Source organism: Brachyistius frenatus, unplaced genomic scaffold, assembly GCF_029030835.1.
Source record: "Brachyistius frenatus isolate BFR_SWC_R1_liver_20210118 unplaced genomic scaffold, ASM2903083v1 Contig_42, whole genome shotgun sequence".
Classification (NCBI taxonomy): Eukaryota; Metazoa; Chordata; class Actinopteri; family Embiotocidae; genus Brachyistius; species Brachyistius frenatus.
Window position 1 is genome coordinate 444,076 of NW_027210641.1, and position 27,726 is coordinate 471,801.

The 27,726-nt window shown below is 41.4% G+C and overlaps 1 protein-coding gene across 7 annotated transcripts in view; it reads left to right on the top strand.

The window, feature by feature from the left end:
* The window catches only part of LOC138623136 (plakophilin-4-like), a 77,800-nt gene that overhangs the window by 8,954 nt on the left and 41,120 nt on the right, over window positions 1-27,726 (top strand). For 6 of the 7 annotated variants that reach the window (XM_069702441.1, XM_069702439.1, XM_069702444.1 and 3 more), the window contains exons 2-3: window positions 7,520-7,653; window positions 25,149-25,261. In XM_069702441.1, coding sequence (XP_069558542.1) covers window positions 7,525-7,653; window positions 25,149-25,261 — 242 coding nt within the window. In that variant the 5' untranslated portion in view covers window positions 7,520-7,524. Of the gene's footprint in view, window positions 1-557; window positions 665-7,519; window positions 7,654-25,148; window positions 25,262-27,726 lie in introns of those variants that run through there. The other variant, XM_069702442.1, reaches the window with a different exon arrangement.

Here is a 27,726-nt window from a genome sequence, read left to right on the forward strand (position 1 = left end):
GTATTTGTCTAACAATGTGTGACAGGATGAAGCATGTCTGTCTGGCACAAACTGATTCTATTTAAGGGCTTTACATGCAATCAGAATAATTTATGTCCGGCTCTGCCACAACATATTACTGGTGGTGACACGTTGGGAGCAGCTGAACAGACTTCATTGAGCCTCTGCTCCACATTAGTTGAGGTATTGTTGTGAGGAAATGATTTTGAAAGTGAATGATCACTGTAGGAAATTTGTTCACGGAAAGTTAGTCTTGTGTTTTTACTGCCGCACAGCATAAATATAGATTATTTGGAAGCGCAGTCATCTTTCCAACGTCCTCTTTGAGTAAATATATCTTGCAAGATAAAGTGCAGCTCAGGACATCAGCATGTGTGCATTTCTTGTGCAGCACAGACGGCTCAATGACTGTATTTCCTGCCTTTTACTCAGAGGCCAGCCGTGCCCCGTGGACACACATGCTCACATGCGCCTCAGGTTATTGCAACATTAGTCAGGGTGAGGTTGAACGTGGGTGAGGTGGTCATGGGTGCAGCATGTGAATGATTTCTTTCACTTGTCCACTTTGTCGAGAAGGTGTAGGCGACGCCGTCGGGCTGTTGTCTCCACTCCTCACAGCCTCGTACATCTCACCTGGTTTAATCCCGTATCAACAGAAGAACAGGTATGTGTCTATTTAAAGGTTGCAGCATCATTTCATTGTATTCAGGGCAATTATTGACAGATTGATTGTGTGTACAAGTGAGACTGTTTCTGCTCTGGAAAGGAGACATTCCTTTGCTTTTGGGTGTGTCAATATGAGCAAAGCATTTTCAGCTGTTGAGAGCAGCAGAAAGTTAAACATCTTGGGATCTAATAATAACTTTTTGTGTTTTCACCATGTGGGACATGCTCAGAATCCATCATCCTTAAAAGAATTTTAAAGGTTGATCAATAACATGCAATTTGTATAGGACCATTTATACATTTTGTATTACCCAAATTCTTGCATCAGCTTAGAGCAAATACTTTGTCGGGGCTTCCGTCAGCACTTCCTAACCATGTGTTTAGTTTAATGACTGCGGAGGAGTTCAGAAAGTGTTTCAGAATTCAGTGACTTGCCGAAAAACCCAATGCTGCTGTTGGAAATGTTTTTTGAGCTCATGCAGGAAAATGTTTCAGTACCTTTGTCTCCATTAATAGTGGTCGCAATAGGTTATTATTCATCCTCGTGAAATCTGTTAAGTTATACTGGACCAAAATTGTTAGTTTTATCAAGAAAGTCAACACATTGTTTTTTTTTAAAAGAAGCAATTAAGTATTGTGGGTCTTTTGGGGATGTTGTTGTATCTGCTGGGAGATTAGTAAAGGGACTGTATTACCCCCCACAAAGCTTTCCCGTGCTACATATTGCTGCGAGGTCACGCTACATAAGAAGCAATAATGTGCCACAGGGTCCTGAATGCATGTGGGTCTTTCAACTGTCAGAGTTTGTGGTTGCCACAGTCAGTCCAACCTAGACATTACCAAATACTACCAAACATGTTCTTCATGTTAGTTTCAGACATCCTTCGGGGGGATGTGCAGGAGGCTTTGAGGTTGAAAGGGATATGAAGCTGCACTACACACTAAAGTGTTGATTATCCCATTGCACATGGTGTAGCTGCTTGGAGTCTGTATTTTGTGATTTCCCTACTTAACATCCCTTCATTGATTCCCAAGTTTGGTTCCATTAATAAGAGACGTGCAGCAGATAAGAGAGATGTAGCGTGTTGTAGAGCAACTTGCCGGTTGGCGACCTAAGTGAATTAACGTGGAGGAAAATAAAGCAGAAACTAGATTTTTTTTTAAAAATGTCTATATAAGCTGTACAATAACATTCAGAGTCCAGATGCTTCTCCTGATAGTGAAAGTAATGGAACCGCACCAGCTAACAGTGTCACACGGTGGTGGTTGAGACATCCCATCCACCCAGACACCACAGCCAGCTCCGTCTCTTTCCAGTTAGGAAGCGTGTGGCCGTGATATCCTGACACTCTGGATTTTGTACAACCTGCAAAAGCATAAATTCACCATGGTAAAACTATCAAAAATCATGAACACTACAACAAACACAACCACTCAGACTCACTACCGCCTCCACTACTGAACAGTGGCCAAGACGACTCCTTTATGTGATGAATATGATGGCTTGTGGGGGAAAAGGAGGAGCACCGCTCAAAATTCACACTTTTTCATCTGAATTTCTGCCTTTATGTCCTGTAAAACATATCAGTTTGAAATTACATTTTCAGTCATTGCCTACATATGCAATATTTAAATTTAGTAAAAAATTCAACCAGCAATTTCCTCTTTATGCAGCTCTCAACTCTGTTCGATTTCCCAGCCCTTTTTAGCTCAACAAGTCGGATGCAATCAACTGCCGCTTCTCTGAAACTCTGCAATTGAAATTCAGGCTAAATATATAATAATTTTTCAGCTCATCTCCATTTCTGTGCTGAATGCCGGTGACGTCCTGTCATTGAGCCTCCCGTGAAGACAAATCTTCCTCCCCTAAGTCAACAGATAATAGACCTAATTGGTTGGACTTACAGGACCACTGAATGTGCTCAGGTGATGGCAAATGATCTCCTCTAGACGTAAACGTGAGAAATAAAAGGAGTGAGAAATCAATAAGGGCTTTTATGAGCACTAATGTCACAATTCTTGAAATAAGGGTTTAAAGGAAAACTTAAACAAATTCATATTTTTGCTGGAGAAACTTCTCAGCCCACATAAAATGACTGCAAGGTAAACAACTCAGACATGTGGTATCAATTTGACAGCAGTGCACTAATATTTATTATTATAGGGCTGGATATTGATCTACTCATCCAATTTGATTTGTGTTGATTTAATTTTTGATGTTGCATAAAATACTTCTCAAAATTTATCTTGGAAAATCTTCATTCAGCAAGTGAGCAACACTGTTGTTTCCCAAAATATTAGTATGCATCGAGTCTACAATACAAATACATTTCTATTCTACATTTATTTTCTGTTTCTATCTTATATCTATTATTATTATTAGATGTTTTTATCTTTTTATATATATATATTCAAAACACTTAAATAACAAACAACCTGCATCCCTTACAAAGGCATCATTATTATGTAAATGCAGTGCCATACAGCTCCATATGGACTGTCAGTATCAGATGCTTCTACTTTAATGATCACTTTCATCACTGATAGACATATTGGCCAGAAACTGAATGTTTGCCTGGCTAATTTGTATGCAGTGTTTGTGTTAACAAGACATGAGCCTGATTTTTGCAGACAGCTGGCTAACTAGCTACCTGGCAGGCACAGTCGCAATAAGCTAGAATTCACACACTGTTCACACAACTTTCACAGGTTCCTTGCAGCCAAAGACGATATCTTGTCAACAAACAGAGCTCAGATCAGTGTGCTGAGTCTTTTTTCAGTATAACCCTGTTGTTAATGCAATCTTTGAATCAACCGTAAGATAGTAAGAGTCGGCGAACCATCATATACAGTTTACAGGACTGTTGCGCCTCAAGGTGCCCAATATAACAAGCTATCATACCAAGTTTAGCATGGTTATTTACTGAGAAAAGATGCAAGTGCAAGAGTTGAGCTTTGAATTATTCAACACAAAATCACAAATGATTGTCTCAAGTTAAATTGATCAAAATCTCTCAATTACAAAATTATTTAAACCCTTTTGTATTTTGTAAAAACCCTTTTGGCAGTAATTACATCTCTGAGCCTTCTCAGGTAAGTCTCTACAAGTTCATCACACCTGGAGTTTTGTAGTGTATCCCATTCTTCCTCGCTCATCCTCCCAAGCTCTGACAGACCTGATAGGAAGCATCAGTGAATTGCCTTCTTTAGGTCTCTGTACATATTGTATGTTCTCTGGAGTTTAAATCTGGGCTTTGGTTGGACTACTCAAGAACAATCAGAGACTTGTCCCAAAGCCACCCCAGCATTGCCTTGGCTGTATGGTTCGGGTCGCTGAAAGGTGAACCATCGCCCTCGTCTCAGGTCATTGTTGTTCCAGAGAGCGACCTTTCAAGGACCTTTTGCGTAAACTGAACTGTGGGAACTGACATACATACATTAAGTCTGTTCCCTTCTCAGCTGTGTTGAATCAATTACATTTTCCACAGATGGGCTTCAAATATTTATAGACACATCTCAAGAATAAGCAAACACAAAAGACTTCACCTGAGCAGAATTTGGAGCGCCACAGCGACGGGCCTGAATACTTTTGTAAATGATTGTGTGCAGTCCAATAAATTAGCAAAATTTCTAAAAACATGTTTCATGTAGTCACCACAGTTATTTGAGTATAGGCTGGTGAGCAGAAAACGACAATTTTATCCATTTCAAATTAGATGTACGTTCAGAGTCAATTGCGCAAAACTTTAAAGGGCCTGAATACTTTCATAATCCACTGCAAGTCAAAATAAGTTGGTTTTAGCCATTTGACTGCAGGAATTTTCCAAATTCAGACACATTACCTGATTAAAATTGTGTGCTGCCCTACTAAAGAGCCTCTCATTGCACAATCAACCCAAACTAAAATAATTCTCTAATGGTATCAGTCATGGCCTTAAATATGCAATCTTGGCTTCAAATATGTTGTGGGAGAAATGTGCGTGCTGACCAGCTGCATGTAAACACAGGTGTTACAATAATTATTTTACTGTGGCGCATGTAAATATGTTTTCTAGTCTTCTACTTTAACCTTATTTCTCCCAGCGTACTCTTTGCTTCTGCTCATGTAAACATAGCCTGTGGCAAATATTAGATTTGCTTCTGTGGAGCTCCGTGGGGAATGTGACACAAGGCACAGGTGGCTTTCAGAGGGATCAGAGAACTGATGAATTCATGTCTGTAGATGAAACTAATGCACAAAGGCAGTATTTGAACCGGGAGATAGTAAATCTTTCTCAACTCTCTTCAGTGCCGTACCTTTCAAAAACCTTTTTTTTTTCACAGATTTGACAGTTTATTGGAAACAGATTTTAAACACGGTTACGCAGTCGCTTCTTTTTCTTTTTCTATCCTTGCACCATGAAACTACATTTCGTTTGGGAGTCCCAAAAGCAGGGTTGTGTAAGAAGCTCAGAGGAGTGGCCAAGTCTAAGGTCAGTAGATCAGATCACGTGATCCAACATGTCAGGGTGGGGTCAGACTAAGACTTTTCTCAGCAGACGTGTAGACATTGGGGATTATAATACTTTAAAGGGGAAATTTAGCTTTGACTAGAAAACGTGTTTAGTAAAAGAGAGTCTGATTATTCTGTGTTACTGTGATACTTAGACAGATTTGACACTGAGTGGAATCCAGTCTGTTTTGTTATTAGCTATGCTCTTCCCATGCTGTCATACAGTGTGTTTGCTTTTTTGCTTAGTCAAGGAAAATAACCGTAATGGTAATAATTAGACACTGGTTTGAATCTTTGTTTTGACCAGAATGAGGTCATCATTGCTCTGTGGGAACTACGCAGTATGGGCCTGAGGCATTAACCTAATGATAGCGTTGAAACTTGCACAGCTCGGGCTCGCTTCCTGAGCTTCTTCCCCACTTCTCCGTCGTGAGCAGGCTTTTTGAACATTTGAAAACCCAAGATTTCTAAGCGACAAGCTGTTCAACAAGGTTTTTCCCCTTCCGCATTTGGAGGGAAATCCAAAGTGAAATGTAGAAGAACCAGTCAGCCGTGTGTTGATAGGACTGCGGTATGTTGGCAGCAGCATCGTCGTCTTCACTGCTGTTTCAAAGCTGCTGAGAAGTCAAAGCTAAGCAGAGCAGAATCATTCTGGACCAGAGATAATGGGGAATTTCAGAGGTAGGCTCAGATGCATATCACATTTTTTCTTTGCTTAATGGGGCCTTCAATAGGGTTGGCTTTCCTCTTGTATGTTGTTTTTTCTGTGGTTCTATTTCCTCCAGTCTGCTTTGTGTGCACTTTTCAAAAGACTGCTGAGAAATATTCAGATTATATACACAGATTTTGGATAGCACGAGGAAGTTTCTCATATTGGTGTTCGTATTGTTGTTCTTAGGCCAGTTAGTCATTTATTGATGGAAAGTAGGTTGCAGAAAGGTGTAGAAAAACCTATTTTATAATGAATCTATGGTATTATAAATGACAATAACCATGACAATGTTGATCCTTTATAGTTGCACACCTCTTATTATTTGTCCTTTAAGAAACTGGGTGAGAACACAAAAGCTGTTCTGTCCACCCTGACCGGGTCGGCAACTTCTGTCCGTTTTTAAATTTGCACTCAGTCATTCCTGTGCGTGTTGTTCTCCTCTGTGTTTGTACAGAAGTTAGGGAGGAGGAGCTACGGCACATTCAAACAGCTTTTCCCCGTTTCCTGTCGCTGACTTTTCTGGGAATACAGTGCCATGTCCTTGATTCAAAGGCTGCAGTGGAGGTGGGAGGGAACCACAGTGGTAGGTTGCAAAACTATGAATGAGCAAGAAAGGAATGTGGGAGACTGACGGGGGAAACATGGAATATCCTGTGGACTAACAAACTTGGTCGTAGTAGTAAAACATTATCTGTTATTTTGGAACGGGGCTGGAACATGAATCTGTACAGCTCACACTGCCTTGGTGACAGATCCCAGAATACCTCAAGGTCATATTTTGTACAAGCGTACGGGGACCTCCTACATACCATGTATATTGTCTGTAGGTGACGGCAGCAGTGGATGTGGATAAGTCACATAGCTTCTGTGTTCCCCTTTCTGTTGTGTGCTTCTGCAGCCCAGACTTGTGATGCAGCCAACGCAGCTTTTAGCTGTCCTGTCTGGCTCAACAGGCTCCTTCTAGTAAATATGGATCCACCTTGAGCATAGTTCCCTTGACGCTCTCTCTGTCAACAGATATAATGAGACCATAACTATTCGTTCTACTTTCTCGTTTCAATCCCAGACAAGAGGCCAGAGAGCCTCGCCAGGAACACCTTATCACCTCTCTCGGGCTGCTGACTTGTTTTTCATTTAAGGGTTGCTCTCGCTCATCTCCTGCAACCTTTCCCCTGCATCTAATACACAAACACGCATAGCATTCACCTGAGCACACACATTTTGCTGCAGCTTTTGTATTGCTAGGATTGAAATTTCCATTCCATTTCCTGGCTTCACCAGAGTCACTGGCTGTCTTTCTGTTTGTGTTGTATTTTTATGTAACTATACTTCATACACAAATCGTTATTTAAGTCGTGTGTTGTCTCAAGGCCATATGCCATTAATTTGCACTGTCAGTCATAAAACATTGACAGTCCTTTTCTCTTTGGGCCATATGGCATGTGTGGGTGTATGTTTGTGTATTGCTGGGGTGGTGTGTCCACTGATCGTCACTTCTCAGCATCCCTTGCCTGTGCGTATTGGGGAGGGGTTGAATCGAGTGTGTGTTCATGAGGGAAGTGTGTTTGCAGGCACACAGTCTGGTATGTGTACAAGATTTTTAGCCGAGCGCCTGTGGTGACCAGATCATTGTGTGCGTGTGTGCACAGGAGGAATGCCAGCTCCTGAGCAGAGCCCAGTGACGGAGGAGGGGCTTCTGCTGACCATCCGCGACAGCTCAACTGGCCGCAACATGGAGGCTGACAACACCGCCAACAACATCCTGGCCTCCGTCAAAGAACAGGTAGTGGTTTGCACTAAGAGCCCCTTGGATTCCTCTTGTATCTCCGATATTACGGTTGTTAAAGCTTTGGTGAACTATATATATATATATATATATATATATATATATATATATATTTACAGAAAGCTAAATTGTCTGGTGACTCACACATTGTATATTGTACCAAGAAGAAATCCAGCGGGCCATGTGTGTTTGTGGCATTTTTGTTTCCTGCTCATTTGCTTCATGCGCCCTGATGTCACAGTCATCATATAACTTACCTCTGTGGCACAGAGCCCAAAGATGACAGTTGTCATTTCTCTGCATGAAAGATGAAGAGATTTGTGGGATGTTTAGGCCTGGCTTTCATCAATGGACAACCAGGAAGGGACATGCCATCTGACTCACTCTGTTTCTAACTGTCTCTCTGTGATTTAGCCACACCCCCTTTGGTTACACACACACACACACACACACACACACACACACACACACACACACACACACACACACACACACACACACACACACACACACACACACACACACACACACACACACACACACACATGCGCAGGAAGGAGGGAAAGGAGGGAAGGGAGGAAGGAAGGAAGGAAGGAAGGAAGGAAGGAAGGAAGGAAGGAAGGAAGGCAGGCAGGCAGGCAGGCAGGCAGGCAGGCAGGCAGGCAGGCAGGCAGGCAGGCAGGCAGGCAGGCAGGCAGGCAGGCAGGCAGGGAGGGAGGGAGGGAGGAAAGAAAGAAAGAAAGAAAGAAAGAAAGAAAGAAAGAAAGAAAGAAAGAAAGAAAGAAAGAAAGAAAGAAAGAAAGAAAGAAGGAGGGAAGGAAGGAAGGAAGGAAGGAAGGAAGGAAGGAAGGAAGGAAGGAAGGAAGGAAGGAAGGAAGGAAGGAAGGAAAGAAGGAGGGAAGGAGGGAGGGAGGGAGGGAGTACCTGTCGATGTCACTTCCTTCCCGAGAGTATTGCGCGGTGGCTCGATATCCATGCAGGCGAGCAGGAAGACGAGTCGCCTGGCTGAGCTGCTTTCAGAATGAGTGACGTGCCTCAGACGGGATTCCTGCTAAAGAGTCCAGACTGTAAAATGATTGTTCTCGCCAGTATTTCTACAGGACAGAGTTGGAGAGGCTCATGAAAGGGTGAGTGAGAATGAAAATATGAAGGAGGTCAGAGACTAGGCTGGTGTGAGTGTTTTTTCCTCCTCTGCCTTTGAGAGGTTTTCCTGTGATTGTTGAGGCAGACCTTCGAGGGATTGCGCTGTCGATGTAAACATGCAAGTCATGCTTAGAGCGTAGGATCACAGGGAAGTGTTTATTCTATGACTGTACTGTCTTTTTGTTGCGCTCCTCTTTCTGCCTGCCTGTAGATTTCCCTCCCTTCAGTTGTCTTCCTTCATTTTTCTTTCTGTCTCTTTCTGAACTTCTGCTTCTGTCACTGCTTTAGTTACAGCTGCACAGGGTTTGCCCAGATGCCCAAACAAGGAAAGATTCCCCTACATATTGTGATTTCATTCTCCCTGTGTGTTCATTGCTTTGACATGTCCCCTCTCTTCCTTTCCTTCTGACTACTAACAAATGCCAATGTTTTTACCCTTTCATTTTTAGATTTTGGTTTGTTGTGCTGAATGTCCTGGTTATTGAAGTGCTTTATTTTTTGCTGTGTTTCTTTAATAGCATCCAACATCTGGATGACACATCCAGAACAATGTATTGCAGACCCAATTAGAATTTTTAAATGTCAATGTATTTCTTTCTGCACATTTCTTCCATATGCTTTTCTTTTCTTTTTTTTTTTTTACAAATCTGAGATTACCGCATTAAATAAACTGTATGTATTAACTTTACACATTCTCCCTCTTCAGTATTTATTATCTTATTAAAATTGAATTTAACTGAAAGGGGGTGACGTTACATTACGTTGATAATTGAGGACCTAGTTTTTCTTTAAATCTTTTTCATCTTAAGTATAATTAAAGCGGTGGGAGGCTGTGGCACTCATCCAGGCAGATGGTGTTTTCTGTGGATTCAGCAATCAGAACACTCTGATGTGCTTTGTCAATTTATTTTACATTTTTGTTGTTCATTATTCCAAATATGATTAATGTCAGATGTGTATGTGATTCATTCAAGCATGATTTTTTTTTTTTTTTTTAAAGCCCCTGTCTAGAAGATCAAGTATTTAACCTTGTTAAAAATGTCCATGTGGCATGTGTATATGTTAGAAGACATATTGTGAGCAAAATAAGCAGTCAGTGCCACTGCTAAGCATTTCTACTTTGAAACTGTAGTGCACCAATGACCATCTCACAAACTCAGATTCAGACAGCCAGGGTTTCATATGTCACATACCAAAGGAACCAATTCCTTCAACTAGTTTGGTGGGGCTTTCAAAATCGTCGAACTGCCAGCTCAAACTGCAGGTGAGAGGTGGAGACTGTTTGCATATTCATAGATCCACTCACACTGAGTGAAGGCAAAGATGTAGAGTTACATTTAACCCATTTTTAGGCATCAGGGGGATTTTCTTGGGGGAAAAAAGGCAAAATATGTAATATTGATGGCAAGATATTATTTTTGGGGGGGTTTAATCAATTTCAGGAGAGGAACTTAAAATGTTGTTGTCTTTGACTTCACGAAAACTGAAAACAAAAGACATGCTTTGATGTCGTGAACTTTCACTTTACAGAAATAATCACCTCATTAAAGCATATAGTCTAAGTGTAATTGATGTAATGTAATCTGACATGGATGTCACATGCTTCCATACTAACGAGAAGGGTCAGTGAACATCAATGCAACGTTCTTCTGTTTGCTTCAGGATGACAGCGCCACCATGCCCAGGGCACAAAGACCTGAAACATAGAACCAGAGCTGAGCATAGATGCTCTTGTAGAGGCTCTTCACAGTGTAATACTATAACTACAAGTAATAATACAAGCCATGAAGTATAGTCAAAAACAGTTTATGATCTTTCAATTGACAAGATATGATTTGTAGAGAATGTAGAAATCTTGTCATGACTGATGATGGAGGTATATAAAGGTTATATGTCTTTAATTAAAATATCAGGCCTCAAATGCAATCACAGTCACACTATCATAGGGTGTTGTACAAGGACCGACCTGCTCTAAAGAAACAATGCATGAGGAAAGATTTAACTTCAAATATTGATTTTGGTCAACATGTTTGGTCGAGGCAGATGGCCGCCCACCTCTGAGCCTGATTCTGTTTCTTCCTTTTAAAGTGCAGCTTCTTCCTGCCAGTTATCGCTGATGTGGGAACTGTTGAATTGTTGAGTTACTTTTTATAATGTTGTAGGTTCTGCTGTAAGGAATTAACTATGTTAAGTGCTCAGAAATAACTTTTGTTGTGACTTGGCGCTATATACAAATAATTTAGATAAATAGAATTTTGCGACAATGCGGTAAACTTATGAAGCAAGACAGGTGCATTTCTTCATGTTTGCATTTTCATTACAGTAAAATATAAACATTATACAGAAAATAGTTGCCACTCTAAAGAGAAACCCGACCAAATGATTTCAACACCTGAAACAACCATGTCAATGAATAGGCCGAGTGTATAATCTGAAAAAAATGTAACACCAGATATCTGGAGAATATTTCAGACCCAGCACTCCAATACACCGGTGTTTGCTATCGCTTTTCTATATGCTGACACTGTTTAATTTGGTAAACACCTTTGTTTGGAAATAAAAAAATATTTCAAAATGATCATTATTTAATCTGTTTTTTTGTTATTTCCTGAAGTACCAAGAAAACAATCCTTTGCTAGAAGCAAAGTGGTCTTATTCCTAAATGGCATGGTGCTGGTTGTAGGACTGATTAATGACCTGAAATCCATATTTCAAGAATGTGTCACATTTATGTTGACGGCAATTAATACAAAAATATAATTTTGATCACATTTATTATGCTACATTCTCTCTATTATACTGGGCATAGTTGCAGACTTGAAACTGTCACGTTGTTTTTTGCAATGAAACAAATGACACGGCACACGCTGACTGGCAGTGATTGGTTTGGGTTATAGGAGTTTTGTTGTTGAGAGGCAAAGGTGACAAATGACAGCTTGTCTGAAGGCATTAATCTAACATACATGACTTCAGTTAAGGCAGTGATAATGTAATACACATATACTGCAAGATGGAGTATCGTGCAGTTGCACCAAACTCTGTACTCAACAGCCTTTTGAGAACAAGCCAAATTCGATTTTGGAACAAGTATAGAGGAGCCCTTTGGTTATCTGCCGAGGGAGCCATGACACCCACCGCGCAGGCATCGATGAGCAAGAGGTCAGGTCTTTAAAGAGCATCTCATTGACAACTCTGACCTCATCTCTGCTTTCTACTGCATCTCCCTGAAGAAAATAGCTGCAGGAATGAAGGGCCCTTTAGTTGTGTCAACTTTGATTTTATCCACACCAAGCACTCATCATTAATGTACACACATCTTCAGTGGCCCCTCAGTACACCTATTTTTTAGTTATGTTAGAATTAAAGCATTCGTAGGCTGAGGAAACCAGAGGGATTGTAGGTGATGATGAAGCCTGTGGCTTCCTAACAGCCTACAGGCTGATGGAGATGGACTCATGATGTATAGTTAGCATTATGATTAGCTTAAGCCTTGAAATGTCAAAGCATTTTACAGGAACAGGAACATTTGTCAGTTTTGTAAAGCAAATTGTTTTTGTGCTTAATTCAGGTACCATCCAAAGTGATAGAAACAGTTTTGTTGTCAGCATGAATTGGTCACATGACTTGCCACATTTTGTAGTCTGTGCATATTGTGTATTTCTGTTTATATGTCTGGTAATCAGGGCCTTTTGTTTGGCAGGTACTTGAAATTTGTTTCAAGCAGTAAGAGCTTCATATAGAGGCCGAGTAGGGAACTCAATTGCGTACTTATTCAGTCTGTGTTTAGAGAGGTTTCCCCTCAAACATGAATGTAATTCTGTGGTCAGATTAGTCCTTGTAGTCGCTGTTGGGCAGATCATTTCAATTAAACATGGTAAAGTCTTGACCTTGGAAATGCAATGTTTTGGCACGCTCCTGCTACTCCTTCACTATGAGGCTTTTCCCTCAGAGTCATGCTGTTATTAGCTGTGCCTGGACATGCCTATATGTACTGCACGACTGGCACAAGAGCCTCTCAGGCATGCTGCACTATGCTGTTTCAACACACTGCCTTGCAGGATAACACCACAGTGGAATTTTCCCACTTCGTTGGAGTCCATTACACGTGAAAAATCGGACTGCCTCCTGCTTCCCCCCGGCTAACTGGAGTATGACCCTGTTTTCATCTGAATCAGGCATACTGGCCTTCTTTTCAGAACTCTACAACTGACCTTGCTTTGAGTGCTATATCTCCGGTACCCTGTTAAAGGCTTGATGAGCTGGCTGAAATATTACGCAATTGAGATACCCATGCAAGCCTCCATCTTGTTTTAATGAAGCCAAAGTCATCTTTGTCCAAGTGACCCAGCTTAAGGAGTTAATAGTCGGGGTCAGGGCAAAGCTTCAAGGCAGTGTTTTTACCATTTTGCATTTCCAATGCTATAAGCGCCGCAGAAAGGTTGAGTTCTCTCTGTAGGCTATAATGTCTGTTCCACTTCCATAGGCGAAATAAGGACTCTAATTACAATCGACGAGTGATTTTCTCCACTCCTCAGGGTCTTACCTACCTTCCTCTGCCTACTGCTGCCTCTGTGACACAGGCAAGGAGAAATCTAGAGGCATAAGCATTCTGGCCTCGATTATAGTCATAAAAATGGAAGCCTGGCTCCGAGCAATTACCCCATGGGGGAGCAGAACAAGTATAAGAGGGAAGGAGTGAGACGGATTCAGAGGGGAGGGATGCAGGTGAAGGAGAGTGCTCTGATATACAGAGGAAAGACAAAACGCTGAGATATAGAAGCTGATGAGTGAAGAGAAAAAGGACAAGAGCGAGAGCATGATGGAGAGAGGCAGAGTCAGAGGCTGTCACCTGTGAATGGTTCACTAAAGCGCTGTGACAGGAAGCTGTCAACGGCGAGGAAAACAGAAAAGAAAGGAAAGAGGAAGAGAAGATAATCTGCTCCCAATGTGACATGATGTCAGAGGAGTGGTGTGTCTGGCCTGGCACAGCACTGTCGATTTGAACCCAGCCATGGGAGATCTCCCCCCAACTCGCCTGTTAATACTCATCACCATCACTGTCATTATCATCATTATCACTTTAATCATCGCCACCGTCAGCAGCACACGAAGAGGACCTCGTCACTGGGGAGCAGGAGTTGTACAGGGGAGTAGAAGTATAGTAAATACCATCGGCTGTCCTACATCCACACAGGAAGTTTAGAAAGTTGACTGTGGTGAATCACCATTGAGGTTTATCTGCATCAACCTTGTGCCAAATGTCTCTCAAGATGAGTTTCTCTAAATGACAGATCCTGGGGTAATCACACAAGTCACTGCAGTCTTTGTTCACAACAGCAACCTCCAGATTGACAGTCCCTGGATGGCTCACTCTCCTTATTATGGCCCCGAGCAATGTTCTTTTTGTCTGACGTGACGTTATTGATCTCTCCGTGGAATTGTACGTTCACAGGTCTGCATGAATTGAACTGGCTGCGCAATTGCACCGCTGTAGCGTTTTGGCTTTTTGTTCCAATCGAGGAGATACAGATTGCCTACTGGCACTACGCCCTGGCATCATAATCAACAGCATCACATAAGAGCTTTTGTCAAGGTTCAACAGCTTTTAGGTGCACAAAACCAAAGTAGCTCCAGTACAACACTTGGATCAAAAGACCAGGTGGATGGAGAAAACAATGCTACATTTTAAAATGTAGGAAAATACTTTGTTAGTATACGGCTTCTGGATGCAGGCTTTTACACAAAAAGCACGAATGATATGATGATGCTGTTAGATTAGCTGCACAGCCTGTAGAAGTAGGTTTCAATGACAGTCATGGCTCCACATGATACTCAGTTATCATATGGTTTTAAGGCCAGGTTTAATATTGGAAATCCAGTTTTTTTTAAAAGAAAACTTCTGTCCTCTGCTACACAGAGATTTATATTTGAAATTATTTGAAATGACGCCACATATTGCTGGTTCCACTTCAACTATAATGATGCTTTTACAGTGTAATTATATGTGACAGGCTGTCAATGCTAATGATGCAGGAATGCAAAGGAATTGATTTTTATGTTTTAAGATCAGGGGAACGGTGAAATATAACCATCAGGTTTTGAAGTTAACCAATATGTTCCCTCTGTTTGTCCAAACCACCTGCGCCAGTCACAGTTTAGCAACAAGAGCTACAAAAGATTTAATAACTTTGAGATGACCAAGCACCTGTTAATGAGCTAAAACTGTTAAATTGGCTAAGCAGATGGAAAATCTTCACAACAAAAAGAAATTGTGAAAAAAAGATTTGCCTGGAATTTTTTTTTTTAAGTAACTGTTAAATTTGTTTATGAGCAGTGACACGATTCTTCTTTCACTCTCCCACGCATGCAGTCGTGGTTATTGACAGTCTTTCTACTCTTGTCATTCTCTTGTGTGACTGGCACACTTGCCAATAGAACTGACAGCTCTTTTAATAGCACTCGCCACATAATGTATATGACAGTCTTAAATGACATTTTAATTACCGAGCCAAATTGAAACTTCCTTTTCATGTTTGAGATTCTCAGCGGTCTTTTAGTTAGATATTCTAATAAGTAGCTAACATTTCAACATGAAGCATTAGGGGTTGACGATGCCACAAAATTGACTTTCAATCTCAAGTAAGTCCAGAGCAGCAATCGCTGATCAATACTGATATTGATGCATTTTATTGTTAAAAGGCAGCTCATGTAAAGGAGAGAAGTATTTATGTTTTATAATAAAAATGCATTATTAAAGATCCACTCCAGTCAAATATATGTTAGAAGATATATATATATATATATATATATAATACTCAAAGCAGTATGTGTGTATATATATATATATATATATATATATATATATATATATATATACACACACACACACACAGTATGTGTGTATATATATATATATACATATATAGATATATATATACACACACACACACACATACTGCTTTGAGTAATAATTTGTGTCCCATAAATATTGTGTGAGTTCATACTGGTGGTTCCAAAAGCAAAACACAAAGGCAAGTAAATAAAGAAAATCTAATTTAAATGACAACAAAAATGTTCCGGCTGCAAATTCCAAGCAGCAGAAACCAAACTCGGGGAGCTGGAACAAAAGGTTCCAGATTACAAAAACCTTGACAGGCAAACAAAAGAGAAGGAGCCGGCTGAGGCCGAGTCTAAGGATCAGGGGTAAAGAGCTCGGAGCACAAACAGAACTGAACTGACAAATGCTCGGTTCAAATTCTCCACTTATCAGCTGTATAGTGGACTCTGTAGTAGACAAGTTACCAATCTGAACACAGCAAAAGAGTGATGGAGAACAAAAGGTATACAGTGTGTACAGAGGAGTCTGATTGTAAAGTAGAAACAGGTGAGCAGAAAGGTGGGGAGGCAGAGCAGGTACGAGAGGCTGGACTGAACCGGCTAAAGACAGAATAAAGAAAGGAAAACAAGAACCAGACTGAATGAAAAACTAGAGACCAGAGGGACAGAAAATCAAAACTGTGATAGTTCAAATAGTTCAATTATCTGGTTTGGAATTCTTAGACTGGTGTATACATTAAAAATGCAGAAATGTTAGTGCTCAAAAATTCAAATGCTGGAAACAAAAAGACTTCGCTGAAAGATCCTTCTGAATGTTTGTGTAATGCAGGCTTTCATTTTCACCATCATATCTGTGTACGTTGCTTATTGGACCATCATGCAAACTTGTTGTGATGTCACAAATTCTGCTCGCAGGTACACACCTTAAACCCTTCGATGTAGGTGAGCTCTATGTTCTTCAGAACATAGAGGTTCAGAATCATTGTGCAGAGTTGAGATGAAACATCCAAGAGAAGAAACATTGACCGAAACACATTTTTGAGCTGGGAAGGACTTTGAGTAATTTTACTTATACATATATATACATATATATTGTTTTGCGTGAGCACAGAATCATTGGGAGAATAAATGTACTGGTACAACATAAATGACCTCCATGGAGGTCATATGATGGAGCCAACAATGACTCGGGACAGAACCAGAAAGCTAAATTTTCTTTCTACAACAGGATTATCCTGCTTCGACCTTAAATCCCATGTCTGTATATACAACTGCACTATGTCAATTTACTCTCAACGGAGGAATTAAATACATCATTTTAGTAGCGCTGCAAGTTTCCTGTTGATGTCACATTGGACAGCCTTGCAGAAATGATGTTCTATTGTGAACTTTTTCATTATTTGAGAGTGAATGATGCTTCACAATACTGTTTATGGACTCTTGTCACATTATTAGCTTATAGAGTATAAGAAGCCCTGGTGCAGCTCGGGTCCTAAAGCAATTTTCACCCTCTATGATTCACCTATAGCTTTGCTTGCAGCTGTACACTCTCTTAACTCAGCAATCCACTTCTCTGCGACGTATCTGCGATGGTGATGCGCCGCTGCAGCCCGTTTCCTAGAACCTTAGTATTTGAACAAGGTGACTTTGTGGCAGTTTCTGTAAGTAATTGCACTGCATGGTTCCTCCAGGTCTGCTCACACAGCCGGCTCTGAGGCTCGTTCTCCTCGCTCACACCTCGGCCGGCTTTTCTGTCTCAGCTGCTGCAGAAATCCTTTAACCTCTGCTGTCATTCTCCCACCGCGCAGCAGTGTTGGTCTCTCGTTGGAATGCGTCGGCAACACTGCAGTGATGCTGCAGAGCTGTCAGGCCTCATTGCCACTTAATGAACAACCATATTTCTGGTGGATTCTTTAGTTAAGTGGAAAAGCCATCTGCCTTAGTTATGCACAGTGGATTTGAACATCACAAATGAGCATTCATCCTGAGCTTGTATCAATTGGCGATCAGCTGTCGACTGTCTATCAGTGTGTGTCTGTCTGACTGTCTACCGGGTCCGTAAGCCACGTGTGATCCCCAACTCTTTTCACTACTCCACTATCTTCATGTGCCGGTTCCTTTTCTACCCGGCTCGCATGTCTCTTGTTCACTTGTTAATGTTTGTATGAGGGTGGATGAAAAAGTTCAGGGTGTTTCTGTTGCGAGCGAACAACGCTCGGCACCGTGACATGAACTGAGGAGCAATAACTTTTGTAAGTTTTGTCGCTTGCTCGAAATCAAAATTACACATGTCTGAAACCTGAGCAGAGAGCGCACATCAAACTTTGTGATAAATTATTGGGGAACAGAAAAAAGTAGCAGGGAGTGAAATCCAGCGAGTAGGGTGATGGGGGTAAGGATTGTGTTGTTGCGGGGGCATTGCCATGTTGAGGAGCCTTGGTGCTATTGTGCTACAGATCAGGTCAAATGTGTTCCCTCAGACACCTCAGAACGTCTCTATGAACTCAGTGTTCACAGTTTGACACGAGGAGTCAAATTCAGTGAATAACCCCACGAATGACAAACAAACCCGACCCGACCTGATGTGCCTTCATCAGATTTGGACAACTGGTGCAAATGTCACTAAAAACAGCAACGTCTTTTTTCAGATTTCAGGAGAACTAAGCTGTTGCTGCAGACAAACTTATAATATGATGATCACTACATTGTCTGATAAAATGAACTGAAATGCAGGTTAATGATGGCAGCTGTGCTGTGGGATCAGCCGGAGGCCTGTTGACATTTAAGAAGAAGAGAGAAAGTTACGTAGGAGAGAGTTGATGCCTCTGTTCAGTAATTAGTTTGTATTCAGAGAGTCTCACGTGGCATAAACATGCATCCCTATCTGGATATACATATATATCTATGAATAATTTGGACAACAATGCATTTGCAGAAAAATAAATTCAAACACAACTTAAAAGACAAAGTTGTTGCAAGCTATGGCTCCACTGTAAGATTTAATTTCAACTTCAGGCAAAAAAAAATCTCCCACAATCAATCTCTGCAATTATACACTCAATCCTGCCAAGCATTAGTTATGCATTCAAATGTATTGAATATGTGTTGAAGTTCCCCAGATTTGAAAGCTGTAAACAGCAATATACACCAATGTATAATGCAGGGTGCTGTAGATGCTATAGGTTTTTCCAATTTAATGAACTTTTGAGGGAAGGAAACAACAATTGTGGAGTGTGAATGTTGACCAATTAAAGTTTGAAAGATGTTTGAAACTTGTAGGAGGGAGAAACTTTTCATTACAGCCCACACTATCTGCCCTGTGAGGGTTGAGGCACTTGGCTTGATTGACAACAACTCTGTGTCTATGAGAGTCGGCAGTCTCTCTTTTTTGGGGGAGAATGAAGTGTTCATACTTTTCAAAACAAGAGATTTATCTTTTGGAGCAACTGGCTAAGTTTTAAACTTGCTTTTCAGTATGGTAATCAAGCAACATCTTGAAGGAATTGTATAATTATGCTGTGTTACACACAGTTTAATGCAGAAGGGTAGAACACCCTCGGGCTAATTGCACATTTTATTTTCAACTTTTAACTGTGAAAATATTCATACACCGCCCAGACATTAAACATGTGTTAATGCACTGTTTCTAACTAATGAACGGAAAAAATGTAAGTGTCCTTGTATTTGTGAAGTCTCAGAACTTAATTAAAAAGAGGTCAAGAAATATCATTACAAATTGTCAGCTGATGGCACTTGCAGAGCTCATGGATTTTTGGACTCTTTAAATGTTGTGGTAACGGCTCCTCTAAGCAACTGACTGAGGATGTCAAATGCAGATAATTGGTGCCTACAAAGCAGGAGACGGCCGGAGTTGATTTGGAAACGAGTGCCATGGACAAATATTATGATTTGGAGTTAGTTGGAACCAGTGACACAGGAAACAGATAAAGGGACAAATGAACTCTGCTAAATATCAGCAAATGTGTTGGAGCTTGAAGTCATCCACAATGATGAGTTTTGAAGTCAAAAGACTCTGAGATGCCTAAAAAAAAAGTAGTTAGCAAACTGTTACTTTATATGAAGAGGTTTGTCTGTTCAGAGGCATGTGTAAGTCAGTCGATGTTAATATAGCTGTGTGACATTTGGGGTTTATGTGTGCGTAAGCCTCTCTTATCTATGCTGAACTACAGACTTATGTGCTGAACCAGCAGTGGGCAGACGCCACTTCAGGCATTTCAGATGGGTCGAGTAGTGTCAGCAGCACCCACAGAGATAACATGGGAATGTGTATGTTGCTTGCAAGCTCTGCTGCCATGTGTCATCTGTTTCTTTAGGGCCTGTCTGAGGACACAAGGGGACAGGATCTGATTCAGCTCTGGGACTACGGGCAGATCAGCCCCAACAGACTCATTGTAATGGCAAATAAAGGATTTGGGGGCCTTGTTGGTATGGGAAAGCCGGCCACCTATTGTCCCTGTCCTCTCCTTCCACACTGCGTGGTACCAACCAAGGCTAGGCCCGAACCCGTTAAATGAGCATAAGCCCTTTTTAATGATATTTACTGCTGTGCTTGGCCTGACTTGGTGGATGGTTATGCTGAATAGATGTGTCCCATTCTGTGTCTGGGCCACGCATGGAAAATGCATGAATTACACAGAGCAGTGAGTGCCCTCTTTCCATGGCTAATATGATTCCCACTTATGAGTGGGATCGTTGTCCATGTTTCATCAGACCACGGCTCCATTTTGGCACATAGCCCCGTGTTATCACTAGGTAATTATGGATATATTGGCTTTATATTCATAGTAGTGTTAATGAGTCATGCAGAATCAAGAAAGTCTACTCTAATGTGCACGAGAAAGAGAAAGCTTTTAAGCACATCTTTGCTAAGTAGAGCCTGAGGAGGTGATAGTAAAGAGGCATGGCAGTAATCCTCAGAGCCACCTGAGAGGCCACTAAACTCAGTTTGGCACAAAGGTAGTACTATTGTTTAATGCCTGGCTATAGGATTACAGAGTGTAGGCCACATGAGTCTTCCTGCTTTCTCGCAATATCTACATTCCTCATATATACTGTATATACACTGCATCTACATATACATAACAATATATGCAAAACAAATAGACATGATGGTCATAGTAATTCTACAACTGAGAACAGGACAGTGGCCAAGCAAGAGAAAAGCCCTGGAGGACAGGGCTCCATGCAGGAAGCTTTGGACTGTCTCCATGCTCCTCTATAGTCAGGAAACAGCAGGGTAGAGGCAGCCGGGATGGCTGCTCGCTATAGGACGGGAGAAGCCCTGAATATCACTAGTGACAGCCTTATGGCTGCAGCAGATGTCTCTCTGCTGTGCTTGATCCAGATCATACACCATCTCATCAGTGGGATTGAAGGCACGCCACTTTGTATTAAGTATGAAAGAAGGCATAATTAATAGTTTCTCTTTTGCTTACATGTACTACTGTATAAGAAGAATTGTGCAGCCTAAGATGAAGCCGCTGGACTCGAGAAGGCGAAACATTGCCAAACAAAACGATTGGATTAGGAGCTTAGGAGAAAGAAGGCATACAAGTGGCAGGACAAGAATAGTGACATTTGCAGAAGCAGGAAATCTCTGACATCTCTGTCTTCTTTCAGTAAACACCACGGTTTAGTTTGTCTGTCACCATATGTTGAATCTTTCTTTCATAAGCGTCTGCTACACATTAATACAAAAGACACGCATAACTATGTTTGCTAAGTTTTACACATGCAAGATGGTTTTTATCATTTACATCTATGCACATGTTTGTGGGGTGAGTGAAATTGCATGTCTGTGTGTCTGTGTCTACGGCTGCTTGATTCTGGATAAAATGAGAGTCACAATTTTCTTGCTTATAATTGAGATCCTGATTCTATTCTGCAGGTATTTTTGTGTTATGCTGAGTTTTGCTCGTCCGCTAAGATTTGTATGCCCCCTCAAAATGCATCTCATACTTGGGGTCGTTTTGTCTAGAGAAAACTCAACTGCAATTTCTGGTAGTTTTCCTTTTAGTCGTGTTGGGTCCTGCAAATTGCATGCAATTCTCAGCAGGCAGGCACAACTCAGCATGATACCTGCACAACAACTTTGAACAACAGAAAGGGAATGCTCTTGTTCTGAGCTTCAAGATGAATCACTCAACGTAAAAACAATCCGCTTTAATCACTCTTCGTCTCATTAAACACAACCTTTGAACAAGTATTTTTCTTAGTTTTGTCTATGTTGGTGTTTCACTTGCTCGCTCTGGGCTTATTTTACTTACTGCCAATGTGTGCTGCTCTGCATCACGTTAGTTTACGCTGCGTTGTCAAGTGTAAAAGGAGAAGCTCTTGTTTTGATGAAGGTAATTTCCAAAATTGAATTGCAGCAGAATCGTTGTCATTTAGAAATGAGATCGAAGAGAGGCATGAATTGAGATTGTGATTTTAAGGAGATTAATTGTGCAACTCATCTATATGACTATTTCAAATCAAACCCCGGCCACATGCTGCCAGACTGCTGCAGCAAGGGAGAGTGAACTGTGTTGATTACTTGAATATTCACATTTTCTCTCTCGTGTATGAGAGTCCATATGGATGGTCGCCCTGTGTTGTCGCTGTCGCCTTATGTTCTCCCTCCTGCACACCGGCGGCACACAAGAGGAACTCCAGATCTGTATCAGGAAGCAGTGGAGCAGTGTTTGAATGATCTCACCTCTCTTTTTCTCTCCCTATCTCACTGGATGCAAGTGTAGCTGGCCCTCTTGTCACTATCATTCAACGTCGTCTCCTTAACTCTTACCTCTTGTTTCTTCTGCAAATTCATCTTGTATACGCATCCCTGTAAATGCAAACAAACTGTGTGTTTGTGTGAAAGTGGCTGTATCTTGTTGAAAACCCTCCTTTAACAAGCACAGTCTCATTGTTCATCACTTATACCGCCATCAGACAGCAGATGTGCATATGACACGATTACTTAATATGTTGACGAGACAGCATTCACCAGAAACTCCACTCTGCAGTGTAGTTCCATCTACGTCATACAATTAAGAATGTAGTTCTCAGTTTAGTAAGACCGAAGTTAAGTTTCAGTTTCACTGTGTATGACCATATGCAAAGACAGGTCACCGAGCCGGATAGCGTGCGACCTACGTCCAACCCTAACCCGAGAGGTGGCTCATGACCTTCAGGCTCTGTGTGCATTTATATGAAGAGTTGGTTGAGTATGTGGAAGACTTAGAATTCAGATCTCAAGATTTGCAGCTAAAATATTTTGACAGCCAGCCTGTTAAAATGGATTGAATATGTCTTTCTCCCCTTGACAATTTGCACATATGTAGTTTAGAAATTAATTCCAGTATTTTGCATTGTGACCATTCATTTTGAGCTCCATCTCAAGAAAAGGAAAGAAGGGTGATTGGTTGAAATTGGCAATGTTCATATGACTACATCTCAGGAGGAGTCATGTGTCCCAGAGGATTTATGGTTCATTTCTTCATCTAGGTAAACCTGTGCTGTGGATTCAGTTCTCTCTGCTCTGCTCCAAGTGTGTGCACTCTGTATGTATTAGAGTCAGGAATAAGGGGACATTGGGATGACTCTGTTTCAGTACCTGGTACTTTTTTTATTTTACGTTCAGCGAGATTCGAAGTGAGCTGAGCTGATACTAAAAGGTAATGTGGAAAAAACGCAGACCACTAATTGGACAGAAAGAATCATCAGTGCATCATTGCATTGGTGCATGTTCATGACGTGACACAGGATATCCCGCATTGTTAAATAATGGCGCTACAAAAGCGACCACCATTACTTTTATTAACCGGACTGTTCAATTTACGGGAGCCTACTAAACTGCACGGTGGACAGGGTTCAAACGATAGTTTCATGCAGCATCGCTATGACAACCAGCTACACAGAGGGGATACTGTCTGTAGTGGGGAAACAAATCTAGAAAAGAAGCTGGTACCAAAAACAAGTGGCACAACTGTGGCCCGGGCTTCATAAGGACATGGTTCATTTTCATGGGAAGTGCGTTGCTTTCTTAAATGGCAGTAAGTGGCACCGGGACATCTCAAAGAAAGTCAAATTAAAGCCAAACAAAGACTAAAAATTTATGAAACATAATGACATTGAAAAAAATAATAGATGTAAGCCTTTAATTTGTTAAAATTTTAAAGGCATGGTATATAATATGACACACTTTTCCTCGTTATTTGTTGAATGGGATTTGTCATCTTTACTCTATTAGCTTTGATATGTTTGTCCCCTGTTTTTTCTTTTTTCTTTAGTTTTTCTCTTCAACTTTTTTTGTGTTGTGTAAATGAAGTTTCTCACGGCACTACGTAGGTATTCCAGCCACATTTATAAATGCCATTACATTAACAGTATGTACGCTTTCCTGCCTGCTTGCTCTCTCTTACTGCAGTCAAGTGTCTTCAGCTGAGGTAGAGGAGGTGAGCCGAGCTGTCCGGGTTTACAGCAGCAGTTTGGGGGGGGGGGGGGGGCAGAGCGCCCCCGGGAACGCAGGAGAGGAGGTGTGAAGAGGAGGCGTGAAGAGGAGGCGTGAAGAGGAGGCATGTCTTGATGCTGTAGTAGAGTGACTAAATTTCCTCAGACAGGTCAGGTCACAAAAGGAGATGATAGCCGACGCCTGTGTGTGTGTGTGTGTGTGTGTGTGTGTGTGTGTGTGTGTGTGTGTGTGTGTGTGTGTGTGTGTGTGTGTGTGTGTGTGTGTGTGTGTGTGTGTGTGTGTGTGTGTGTGTGTACACGCAGCTGGCTGAGTGTAATTGACCATGGTAATGGACATTACATGGGCTAGGTAAGGACAGCGAGGCGAGGAGTCTTCCATCTGTGCAGTGAGTTTGGTCTTTTTCCAAGAAAGAAACATCCACATCCTGTTTGTAGTGCCGTGGTCGTGGTGTGGTAGGCTGAAAAGCTATTTCTAAGGAATGCAAATGAGTGTGTGTATGTGCAACATGATTTTTTTGTGCGTATAAAAGTCCTTGTGTGTTTAATGAGTGTCATGATGCAGCGCTTGGAGCTAGAGAGCTGTGTGAGTACTGGCCTTGTTCAGCCTAGATAATTAGTCAAGTGCTGATTTCTACTCAACTCTCATAGAAACAAGGCCACCGAGGCTAAATATCACCGGTGCTTATCTGTCTGTGTGGGCTGGAAAAATGGCTGTGTGTGTGTGTGTGTGTGTGTGTGTGTGTGTGTGTGTGTGTGTGTGTGTGTGTGTGTGTGTGTGTGTGTGTGTGTGTGTGTGTGTGTGTGTGTGTGTGTGTGTGTGTGTGTGTGTGCGCGTGTGTCTGTGTGTGTGTGTGTGTGTGTGTGCTTCTGTATTGTGCCATCATTAACCTACATACATACCTACAGCACAATGCTGCTACAGCAAGTTGTCTGCTGTCAACCTGCCTCCCTCATGTTGACTTCCCATTTGTCATATTTGTCCACACAAGAGCATTAAAGCTGTGATAAGAAATGTCTCTTTTTGTTGTGTTCATGTGCAGGAGCTTCAGTTCGAGCGGCTAACCAGGGAGCTGGAAGTGGAGAGGCAGATTGTGGCCAATCAGCTAGAAAGATGCAGACTCGGGGCCGAGTCACCAGACGCTGGTAGCAGCAGGTGAGGACAGTTTACACACACACACACACACACACACACACACACACACACACACACACACACACACACACACACACACACACACACACACACACACACACACACACACACACACACACACACACACACACACACACACATACACACACAAAGCCACAATCCAACACATGGCTTCTCCATCCTTCACAGCAGTGGCCATATTCCATAGTGTAACCTTATGGCATTATTGTATTGTGATGGAGCAGCCGAACGTGCTTAAATATGATTGGACAGTAAATCTAAACATTTCTTCTTCCGTCCTGTTATTTTGAAATATACAGGATTATAATCCAGTATATTTAAGATATTCAATAACACCCCAGTTAGCAATTTAGTTGCTTAAATTACTAAAATATATATGTAGTGTGCGCACCATGGTGAAGTGTTGCTCTGCTGTCGGTGTGGAAGAGCTTCTGAGTTTGCTCTTTGGAACTTATTCCCACTTGATGATCTGAGAGCCTCGGCTGCCTGATCATCACGCCTCAGTGAACACACATTCTGCTGCAGCTCAGACATGTCAGGTTCATTTGTAAAGCACAATATTACATACAGATTCGCAATGGTCTTCACCGCCCCACTGTGAAGACAGTTTAATAGCAGCCTTATTGTCCTTTATCGTAAAATAGTTTCATGGTTTGCCTCAATGTCATTTGTCAGTTACAAACTATGTAGAGATACAGCTTCAGTGGATGCAGGCTACATGCAGTGCCTGTTTAAAAGCTTTAAAAACCAATCCTGTTATTTGTCCAATATTAATTATATTGCAGATATCTTTACTGAGGTTTTTAGGGTTATCTCACTTACAGATGGAGACATGAAAAATGAATGTCATACTGGGAAGGTTTTAAAGACTTTTTTGGTCCTGTTGATTCATGCATCTCGAACAGGCAACTTGTTGTCGTTGCACTTATCATACGAGCACTATTGTGGACTGTCTTTTAGGCCTTGTTAAAAATTGAGTAGCTTAAACTGGCCGGGAAATTACAATAGAGGACTGTGACATTTGAGAGATTGCTTAATGGACAGGTTTTGCAGGTACTGTTAATATGAGGGTTCTTTATTGCTTTACTAACTTGCTTGTAATAAATCCAGCAGCTTCGATGGCTTAGCATGGTGTCGTATTGTGTGGATATTTATTGTACTAATTATTAAGTGAAGTACCCACTGATATGTTATATTGTGTCTCATTGGAAAGTTTATCCCTGTCAGTTAAGTACTTAACCAATATTTAAAATGTGTATGTTTTTTCAGCGTTCTCATATTAGGTGATTTTGAAGACTATTTTGTCATGTGAGAGGAACTACTTTTGTGACATACTGAGGGCTTGATGATCACCTGAAGTACTGTAAGGGCTCTTTAAATACAGGGTTTTATGCTTGCTTCCTGTAGTATTTATAGTTTTCCCTTTACATAAGCATGTCTAATTGTCTACATTTATCATTTATCATATAGAACCATGTTTATACACCAAGGACTTGGGTGTTGCTAATGTCATCAACACAGAGTGACTTTCAGCTGCATTTTTCAGCTGTTCATCTGATGGAACAGATACGCTCCAAGCTGTGTACAAGGGCAGCGTAACAGCTCACATTTTACTGGAACTATATGCCTGTCAACACGGGCAGGAGCGTATTTACATGCTCAAAGTTTATTTTCCTAAAGTATACGCACGTCACTACAGTGATTGTGTTTTGGGCCGTGAGCGCCTCTGAAACACATCTGGCTGCTTTGGCAGCTCATGCTGCGTCTTCTGAGTAGACACGGTGAAAGGCTCACGGAAGTTGTAGCTCCGTCGCATGGTTCCATGGCACCCCTATCCAAAACACCTGAAGTTTCTCATATGTACCTTCATATACTGCTTTTCAAAAGCATGGGCTCATGCTTAAAGAAATGGAGGTCCATTGTTCACAAATGTTCAACTGATATGGTTTCCGAGGTCTGAGCTCCATTCACTCTCAAATGGGCCATAATACATTTGGGATATATCTGGATACATGGCACTTTGTTTCCACAGGGCCTGTAATGGCTCTCTGGGATCTTTTCTGGCTTAATGATAATAAGCCCTATGCCCTTAGACAGTATATTATTGCACTCTCGCCTGCATACCAGCAAAAAACAAAGGAAACCCACCCACTACCAGCAGCTTGCACTACTCGGGAGTAAGTGTCCATTTCCCCTTTTTCCTTTTTAGAGAGGTGCAGCTATACAGCAGCTTTAAGTGCTGCCAAAAAGGTGTGGACAGCAGCTCTCTGAATGTATACACAGCCAGGCTATTTTCTTTCATTTCCTCTTTAAGAACCACTGTTTTAGACCTCAGTTTTAGTGTATACAGTATACTTTCTGTGGTTGTCCTTTTTTTTTTACTCAATCAGTCATGACAAACATTTAAAAAGTCGTAACCCATCAAGATTAATTTGAGAAATGAG